This window comes from Etheostoma cragini, chromosome 18, assembly GCF_013103735.1.
Source record: "Etheostoma cragini isolate CJK2018 chromosome 18, CSU_Ecrag_1.0, whole genome shotgun sequence".
Classification (NCBI taxonomy): Eukaryota; Metazoa; Chordata; class Actinopteri; order Perciformes; family Percidae; genus Etheostoma; species Etheostoma cragini.
Genome location: NC_048424.1, coordinates 15370146 through 15380089, shown reverse-complemented (window position 1 = coordinate 15380089; position 9944 = coordinate 15370146). Strand labels below are relative to the sequence as shown.

Below are 9944 nucleotides of genomic sequence, written 5' to 3'. Positions count from 1 at the left end.
TTCCTCTCTCACGCTATCCTGTCAACGAAGGCTTACACATGCCCAAAACGTTATCCAAAAACAAAAAAGGAGAGTAACTGGATGCTTTTTAGCCTTAAAAATATTTCCCCCTTTCAAAACTACCACATAACATCGAATAGTATAACGGTTTGTTCCAAATAAAATCTGACTAAATGTGAACAGTGCTGCAGTGCTATTGTTTTGATTAAGTTTATTCAACATGATAAAATCATAGATTAAAAAAGAACATTTCATGTACAAGCAAGAACACCAACAAAATACTCAGCCAACATATGTTATATACAACGTATCAAATAAGGATTTCTATGTTCAAAAAAAGAGAAGGAAGAAGTTTCTGGTCCTAACAATTTAATCATTCAGTTATTTATACATGCCTGCGAATACGTACAGGTACACAACCATTCACACACATATGCTGTGACCAAGGCTGCCGTACAAGGTGCCCCCTGCTAATCAGATAAACACTCACACACATTTACACACCGATGGCACAGCATCAGGGGTCAACTCGGGGTTCAGAGTCTTGTCCAAGGACACTCTGAACCACCAACCTACCAAGTGTTAGGACACCGCCCTACGGCTGAGCCACAGCCCCCCAGTGTGTCAAGTCAAATTGTGTACTTTTTGACTGATTTTAATGAATTGCTTGATGAAAATGAGACCTGCTACAAACTAAGTTAAAGTCAAACCTGACTGGTTAAGTTTCAGTTTTAATTTTCTGCATTATTTGCATAAATGGGTCACGAGACTGCCCTGCTTTGAATAGTGAGAATATTTCCTGTTTGCCTCAGAACAGGTTTGTGCTGTGGCTGAGGGATAAGCGGATCAAAAAGAGGTAGGTGTGGGATCACAGTGAAGTTCTACTTTATTCTCTTTGCGTACACTATATACGGACAAACATACTAAGATAAGTTTAATTGTCATTTAAGACGGCATACCTGTAATACCTTTAGATCCGTGATTTTGACCTTTGTACCAGTTGGCAGCGATCGTGTTGACATGTCACACTCAAACACACCTCTCAAGGTACGTGTAGTGTTTCACACCTATTCAGTGAGGAAGAAGCAAGAATGTGTACTGTGAATACTACTGCTCAACAGTTAATACTTGATCATGTTCTTTGTAATACTTTTCTATCTGCTGTGTACTTGGTGAGACGTGCATTTCCATTCGGGATTACAGTTTTCACTTCTTGGTAATGACTTTGAAAAGTGGACTTTGAATCTCTCAGTTGAAACTACACTTGTTTTCATGTCTCTTGGCTTTTGAAGCGGTCATGCTCCGTTGTATTCCTTTCATGTTGTTTTCCTTTTTTTTCTTCACCAGAGGCAGCAGACACCTTTTCTCAGTGACAGTATGGCCTCTGCTCAAGGTAGGAAACAAAACAGACAACATCAGACTTGCAGTCAGTCATCTGTTGGAAATGTCTGAGTAAACCGGTTTGTTAACTCTTGTTGTTAGGACTTTGCCCTCACCAGAGTGTTCCTGTTGAGATGGATGAGAGCATGACATCCTCCAGTCTGGACTTGGTCCTGCCTGCCTCTTGCAAACAGTGTAGTGGACACACAGAGACCAGCAGACGGCTGCAGGAACACGGCTATGAGCAAGCTTGTGGGGCAGCAAACAATGTCGGCCCGTGGAGACTCCCTGAAAGCCTGCACCAGCATGAACCCAGAGGAGCCTGTCATGCGGCCCCGGGACCTTGTTTCATCCCTGTTAAACACTCAGAGGGACGGTTCGCAGATGTTTTGCATCATGTTCCCAGAGAACAGTATGAAAGGGACTTCCCGATTCACCAAAGCGGGGTCTTTGCAAGTCCTTCAAACTGGCCCCGGGTTCACTCTGTGGAGGAGGCAGAACACTTGGAGGCCCCCCAATCACTCAAGTCTGGCGTTAACTACCCCAACTACGTCCCACCCCAATACCCAGCAGCAGCACGCATGCCCAGTAAGTTTCAGTGATGCATTATCATCAGAAATCTGTGTCAAACTCAATTTCCCTAAAGGCCACACTGGAGAATAATAATCACATAAAGGGCCAGACCTGTATGTTTATGTCAAACATCTTTTACTGTATTATTCCATTTCTCATTTAGTCTTAGTCCAAAATTTGGTCAGCATGAAGACCACAAAAAGTCAGCACAAAACATAACATGGAAAGAAAAACACCCTAAAATGAGCCAACGGAAAAAGTGGCAAAAACGTCTTATAAAAAAATAGACCAGGTTGGCTCAGTGGTCAAGCAGGCGCACATTGACCCCAGGGTTCAAATCTGACCTGTGACCATTTCCTGCATGTCTTCCCCCTCTCTCTCTCTCTCCTTTCTCACTTAACTGTCCTGTCAAAAATGAAAGGCGGAAAAGCTCAAAAATAATCTTCAAAGTGACGAAAGCTAACATTTATAGTGAACCTAAATTGATATGCAGGCCGGATCAAAATCTGAGAGCAGCCGGATTTGGCCCACGGGCCTTGAGTTTGACACATGTGGTGTAACCATTCTTGCATTTGACTATGGACCTCACTTACAGAACCATTGTGATAACGAGTGTCAATAATATTAGGTAATTAGTCATTTTGGGACACAATATAATATGTGATAGAGAAAAAGAAAGAGAAAAAAGCATCAGGAGGATCAGCCAATCATATTCAAGTTTGAGGCAGAGGATTTTTGGATATAATGGAATTGGATATAAATGATAATATTGAAAGTGGTGACAGTGTTAGCATGTTGTTGTTGGGGTATTATGAACAGCTACAGTTGGTTCTGTAATCAGAAGACAAGGCCTTTTTAAAGGAGTGGTGAGATGAAATGGATGGAATGTTTACAGGTAGGTTATTCCAATCCGAAGGGACTTGAAACATGAACTTTCTTGGCTGTAGAGGTAGATACTGCAGTAACAGGATGAAAAAACTGCGAAGAGTGTCTCAAGTGATATAGGAACGGAGTACCATGAGCTGTTTTAGATTTCAAGTGACTGTGTTCCAAAAGTAGGGTTAATGCTACTTCACACGTGCCATATTTGGTACATGAGATTTGATTCTGCACAGATCCAATAATCACAACATCAGTGATGGATTTAGTTCTAAAGGTGGCCTCCCAACCCTTCCAAACGGTTCCATTTGGCTGCTGCTCATTGTGTTCCCGTTTGAGTCTGGATGACCTCATTACTGCTGAGTTGGAAACATCTTGATGTCTGCTCCTTATATGTCTCTCTGAAGGACCAAATCCAATGCAGGGGAGTCGTCCCAGGCAATGTGCGTGCTGCCCTCCAGCGAATCTGCCCCGTCACTATAACGACTATTATCACCAGGAGCCTGGTTACCCAGCAGATCCATGCAGGGAGCCCCAACACCACCAACCGTCATGGTATGAGAACCATTTCTGTCCTGTTTGTCAATTATGATCGGATGTTTTCAACATTGATTCGTATAATACTTAACAGATGTTCTGCACACATCTCAGTGTGTTCGGCTTTGTTTGTTTGCACAAACAAGGGAAATACATACAATAGAATTTTTTTTAAAAGCAACTAGGGTGCAGGTTAGAAGCCAGAAAAGCATATTCAACGTCCTTCCCCATTACAAAATCCAATATTTACTAAAACATTTCCCTACAAAAGATTTTTTTAGAAAGCAACAAAAAAACAGGCAAACATACACACTATGTAAATATATAGCAGGTTTACGCAGATACACAGTTAAAGCAAGAAAAACCAAAGACAATCCTTTGAGTCAGACCAAAACTTATCCCAACATAAGATTTAAGATGAAATCAAACACTTTTTTACTGTGACCTGAATGCTGGCAGAGACATTCATGTTTTTAGTGACATATTCTATGACTTCCTCAGCAGTGGAGCTTTGTAAAAGGATGTATAGATGTACGACAAGGACAAGGGAAATCCTTTTTTGGTCTAGTTGTGTGCAAGTCAATATCTGAAGAAAGAGTAAAAGAAAACAGTGAAATGTGGGCGCGTGGGTGGCTCACCTGGCAGAGCATGCCCACGTGTCCGGACTTTTGCTGCATGTCATTGCTCTTTCTCCCCTGTCCTATATAAATAAATGCCTAAAAAAAACTCACATGTATCTATTAGATCTTGCCTGCAATTCATGAATTTAAACATTAACATTGCATGTCTGAAGCACATTTACCTTATCTTTAGACAGCAATGAATACTTCCTGAACAGAGGAGCAGATGGATCTCTTCTGTTCTGGAATGTGAAATCATTCTCAAGAACCTCTTTTGAATTACAAGTAGTTTGATGAGAAATGAAGGATATGTAGCAGCCCAAACAATGTTACAGTAGTTGATATAGGGAAAAAATGTGACTGTAATAAATACCACACAAAACACCAAGCATCTTCAAAGACCTCCTGTTTACATGAGTAATATGTTTTTTTCCAATTTAACCGTTCATCTACAGTTATTCCTAAGAATTTAGATGTTTTTTAAATTATTTCCCTCCACGGGACTCCAACTTGTAATAGGCTGCAACGTAGAGATCCTGCCCCTGGCTCTGTGGCCCCTCTGAGAGATGTGATGCATGAAGTCTGTGTGAATCCCTCCCTCCAGGCTGGTCCAGGACCAGCCACAAAGGAGATCAGGAGGACCATCAGTCTGTCTGAGGAGTGTAGTAAGTTACATCATTGACTACGTTTACGTGCACATAATATTCAGTTTTTTGCTCTTATTCTGAAAAAGACAATGATAAAAAGGCAAAGCTCCAACATTTAAATAAGCTGTTTACATGCCTTATTAAAGTGTAAATGTTCCACTAATATTCCCATTTACATGTTGTTGTGCAAAATTTAAAAAAATTGTTGGACATGTGCACGCAATCTTCTTTTTCTAATACCTAAGAATGTAGAAGCTAAGGACATTTTGCTGACCTTCTTTTAACAGGGAAGGTTTTCATCACATATTCCATGGATGCAGCCAAAGAAATCATTCCTTTTGCCAAATTTCTGATTGCCCAGGGGTTCAAACCAGCAGTGAGTTATGCCATGTCTTCCTTCGCTTTTGATTCGCAGTGACTTTCCATTATGAAGACTCACACTCTGCCTGTTTGTCTACAGATTGACATCTTTAATAATCCAATGCAAATAATGGCCATCAACAAGTGGATGGACAGATATTTGAACGATGTAAGTGGAACTAATGAGTCGGAGCGGAGAGAATGAATCAAAAATGTAATGCTGACAGTGAGATGTTGTTTTACAGAAATCAGTGCTCATCATCGTGGTCATCAGCCCCAAGTACAAGGAGGACGTGGAGGGAGACGGAGACGACGAGCACGGCCTGCACACCAAGTACATTCACAATCAGGTGAGAACTCGCACACTCCATTAGACTGAGTTACTGCCGGGGGGCTTTATTCAAAGACCTAAAGTTTCTTAAAGGTATTCTGCGTAGTTTCTGCCGCCCCCATGAGGAATTCTAAGTAATGACAACAAAACTGTTGGCGCATCCACATGATACAAGTCTTCCGTGACCGCGCACTTAAACATGAATCCAACATTTTGTAAGCAAATTTAAATTAACCTGTTTGTGAAAAATAAAACATTGATACTTGATGGCTTACTGCCCCATAGGTAAGGTAGTCTCTAAAAGTGTAAGGCAGGGATCTTCAACAAGGGTAAGTGCAGGTGGGCCTCCAAATTCTTGTTAATTTTTGAAAGTTTTTTTAAAAATTCAAATGTCTTAACATGAATTCAACATATTATTAGCAAATATAAATCCACACATTAATTTTAGGCTGATAGGCCAATAGGTGAGGTAGTCACTAAAGTCGCCATTCAAATGTTAAGATAATCCTAAGGGTTCACAGTGCCACATGTTTGTGCATTAAAAAGGTATGTATAAAGGCTTTGGGCCTACACGTTACTTTTATACAGTCTGTTAATTGTATACAATATGTATGTCCCCGCTCTGTCTCTCTTTTAGTTAAGGGGTCCTTGGTCTAAGGTATCCCCAGATACAGTTAAACCTAAGGAATTATTTAGTTAGTATTCTATGCACAAAAAAGTTATGTATAAAAGCTTTAGACAACCCACACATAATTGTTGGCCCAATTTATTATAAAACTTAATTTTATACAATATACTGTACATCCGTCTCTCTTTCAGTTTAGGGGTCCCTGGCTTAAAAAACGTTGAAGGTCTGACTGCACCAGGCCTTTGGATGACCTCTCTGCACATTATTTTTATATATTACTGTGTGATTTTAATTGTACTTTGTTTTAATATGTTTCATATTGTTTGTTTTATGTAAAGCACTTTGTGATTTTTTACTTTGTGAAAAGTGCTTTATAAATACACTTACTTACTTACTTACTTATCAAGGCAGCTGTCAACAACTGAGGTCTGTGTAAGATATCACCCTCTGATGGCAGGTTTGTGTCATTACACACCCTCCTCCCACGTGACAATATGGCCAGGAGAATGAGGAAATGCCTATTGGGACTGGAAAACAAGGCATTTTATTTGCCAGTTCCACCCACTGTCCCACAGTATTAGTGTGCCACAGTGGCTCAACCAGTCTGGCTGTGGGTCACTGCTCAATGATGCTTGTTGCAACTCTCTGTGACGCTGTGACTTCTCTTGTGTTGTGTCAGAGCTTCAGGATCACCCCTGTGTCTGTCGAGTATTCATGACCTTTTTTCAGAGTTCTGTACATTTTAAAATCCAGGCTGTAGTTTATCAGCAGTTTAAGTACAACTCACAGTAAACATGGATACATAGACAAATTCCAACTATTTTTGGACCACACAAATGTAAAGGAAGCACTTAATTATAGTGTTTTTTTAGACTGTATTATTAAGCATATGGAAAAATATAAGCACTGATTACTATGTGTTTCTGTTGGTACAGATCCAAAATGAGTACATCCAACAAGGCTGCCTTAACTTCAGACTGGTACCTGTGGTATTTCCTAATGCGTCCAAGGTAAGTACAGTAAACAGTACTTCATCCCACACAATACAAGAGGCAAAGTAATCATGTCTGACAGCTGCCCTGAACTGAAGGCAAGCAGGCTGTTTGATTAGGAGGCGACTTCACAAGAACTCCTCGTTTTGGGCAGTGGTGGCCTGTCGCAAAAATCAGCGTCACCATCGCAGGGAACCCCCAGGAAGTAGGCGGTACTTCCCTTAGCCAGCCAATTTGCAGCATGGAAAGGCACAGCCTGCTCCACATCTCAAATAACTCATTCCCAGTTAAATACACAGCAGCAGCTGTGACACAGTGAAGGGTATGTTCACCCCAATTACACTAAGTAAAAAACAATATGAGCATAAAAAATGCATTCTTGACACAGATATATTAGCTCTCAGATCTTTCTATCACATCTTCACTCAGTTCCTTTCGCGGAATGAAACCACATGAGGTAACGGAGAAAAACGTATTTTTGTGATTTGGTTGAAGTGAACTTTTAACATAAGCAGTTCTCTACAGTGCTACCCCTCGTTTCAAATCACCAACCACTAACCTGTACATTAGCCAAGGCGACTGAGACTACCATAGGCAGTGGCCATTCTAGACCATATTAGATGGGGCAGCGGGCCACGGGGCCACACAGGATTTTAGTGGTACCACACATATGAACCCCAAAATCAATTCACAACTTATTGATTGTAAATATTGTATGAAATCGTATGAAATAGCCTTCAATACCAACCTGAAATAGACACGTTTTATGTCTTTTTTTGTGGAAATCCTTAGTGGAAGATAGAAGGCTAAGAGTAGACGCCACATATACTTCATCTGAAATTTAAAGGTCCTATGACATGGTGATCTTTTGATGCTTTTCTATAGACCTTAGTGGTCCCCTAATACTGTATCTGAAGTCTCTTTTATATAGACCTTAGTGGTCCCCTAATACTGTATCTGAAGTCTCTTTTATATAGACCTTAGTGGTCCCCTATTACTGTGTCTGAAGTCTCTTTTATATAGACCTTAGTGGTCCCCTAATACTGTATTTGAAGTCTCTTTTATATAGACCTTAGTGGTCCCCTAATAATGTATCTGAAGTCTCTTTCATATAGACCTTAGTGGTCCCCTAATACTGTATCTGAAGTGTCTTTTATATAGACCTTAGTGGTCCCCTAATTCCATATCTGAAGTTTCTTTCCCAAAACTCAGCCTTGGTGCAGAATTAGAGCCACTAGAGCCAGTACCACAATAGTATGAGCCATTTCTGAGTCTGTAGCTTTCGAGGAGAATTATTTTGGTAATTCCAAGACTGTTTAGGGACCCAAGTATGCAGAAATATTCAAATATAGAATTTTAGAATTGGTGAAAATAACACATTTCACATGACCCCCCCCCCGAACCGCCAGTAACATTAGTTAAAATGCTTTAGTTCCCTGTGGGTTTAGCACAAGCTTAGTCTTGCATTGCCAGACCTTCCTCTATAGCCTTGTGGAGGAGGGTCTGGCTAGTTCACACCGCATTTTGGGATGGGAGAAAAACGTGCTCTGGTTTATTGGCATTTCTTTAAAAAATTGGACAGATAGTCTAGCCAGCTGTCTGGATTTACCCTGCAGAGATCTGAGGAGCAGTTAACCATAGTCCTCACAAATCCACCAGAGTTTAAAACACCAACACAAAGAAAGAGGAAGATGAATTTCCGTCGGCACCAGAACAATCCCAAAAATGAAAAGTCAGTGACATAGACTAGCACTTGCTCTACTCCCTAACCCCTGGTGCCGCATGTCTGTGTTACAGATACATGTCCCCAACTGGCTCCGGAACACCAGGATCTACCACTGGCCCCAGGACACCCAGGACCTGCTGCTGCGCCTTCTGAGGGAGGAACGTTACATCATCCCCCAACAAGGGGCTGACCTCACCCTCACTGTTCGTCCCCTCTGAGAAAAACTAAACAAAGGACTGACACATGCGGAACATAAGCAATTTAAAAGAAATGGATCCTTTTGTCAATCCCTCAACATGCTTTAGGCATGAGGACTGTTAATTCTGCAGAAAATGAGTCGTAAAGTGTTTTCAGCTACATCTTTGCTGTTGGTTCTTTCTTTTGCAGGTCACTCTCAGTGTCCCTTAATGCCAGCAGTCTGACACAGGTGACAGGGTTGTTAGCTGATTACAGAAATCAAAGGGATCTTTATCAAGGCCTCTGATTAGTAAGCATGACGCAGCATTTTTGCCAATGCGTAAAATATCAGCTACAGACATTACTATCTCAATCACACGTCACTGCTTTAATTTTTGCACATCTTTTTTACATTAGTGGTGTTATTCAACTTGGTATATAAAAGTCAAACTTATTAAAATAATTCTCACTTTTCTAACTATCATCACTACTTCAACTTCTTCTTACGAATTTAAGCTATTGATCCAGTTTATCTTTAGCAATTTAGCTATTTAGCATTCACACGCATTATCTGCTTGAAATGCATTTTCTAGTTGAAGTTGTGTTTCTGGCCAGCTGACAGATTTAAGTTTATCAATCACTTTCTGTAAAATCTATCTCTAGGAATGGTTCACAGGAGTTTGAGCATCACCATGGTACGTTGGCAGGAATGTAGGAAGGGCAAAATCGGGGAGTGACAGTCCCCATTACATTCCACACACAGTCATTTAACCCTGGATTGTTAATATGGATATATTGATTAGTGTAGCTTTAACTATAGCAATCATGAAATAGAAACTGTAATTATTAATGTAGAAGACAAATGTATTGTGAATGGCAAATGATAGTTAGACCAAAAAAATAGTGATTTTTAAATCATCATTACAGACATTAAGCCATGTTTGAATTAAAATTGTTTTAATCAATTTATAACAGCTTTTCTTTTTAAATCGAACTATTTTTTAATAGAGCATAAGAAACACGGCAATTATTTCAGTCTGTGTGCTTCTGTAGAGCCAATCATTAACCAGCAGGTGGCAGCATGTCCCAAATAA

General features: G+C 40.4%; 1 protein-coding gene across 3 annotated transcripts; it reads left to right on the top strand.

The window, feature by feature from the left end:
• The first annotated feature begins 753 nt into the window (after nt 1–753).
• On the top strand, nt 754–8999 carry traf3ip2a (TRAF3 interacting protein 2a). Of its 3 annotated transcripts, XM_034901004.1 has the most exons (12): nt 754–856; nt 975–1047; nt 1178–1216; nt 1348–1393; nt 1483–1968; nt 3240–3387; nt 4491–4654; nt 4924–5012; nt 5097–5165; nt 5242–5346; nt 6891–6965; nt 8745–8999. In XM_034901004.1, the coding sequence occupies exons 2-12, from the start codon at nt 1021–1023 to the stop codon at nt 8889–8891; spliced, it is 1395 nt and encodes a 464-aa protein (XP_034756895.1). In that variant the 5' UTR covers nt 754–856; nt 975–1020; the 3' UTR covers nt 8892–8999. The 3 variants fall into 3 exon arrangements, with proteins under 3 accessions (XP_034756895.1, XP_034756896.1, XP_034756897.1); XM_034901005.1 differs by lacking the exon at nt 1178–1216; XM_034901006.1 differs by lacking the exons at nt 975–1047; nt 1178–1216 and having other exon boundaries at nt 808–856.
• The last annotated feature ends 945 nt before the right edge of the window (nt 9000–9944 follow it).

Excerpts from the sequence above, each read along its gene's own strand:
- traf3ip2a (XM_034901004.1), top strand. The coding sequence starts at position 1,021 with ATGTCACACTCAAACACACCTCTCAAG. Across the intron at positions 3,388-4,490 it reads CAACACCACCAACCGTCATG|GACTCCAACTTGTAATAGGC; the intron begins GTATGAGAACCA and ends TTCCCTCCACGG. Across the intron at positions 6,966-8,744 it reads TATTTCCTAATGCGTCCAAG|ATACATGTCCCCAACTGGCT; the intron begins GTAAGTACAGTA and ends TCTGTGTTACAG.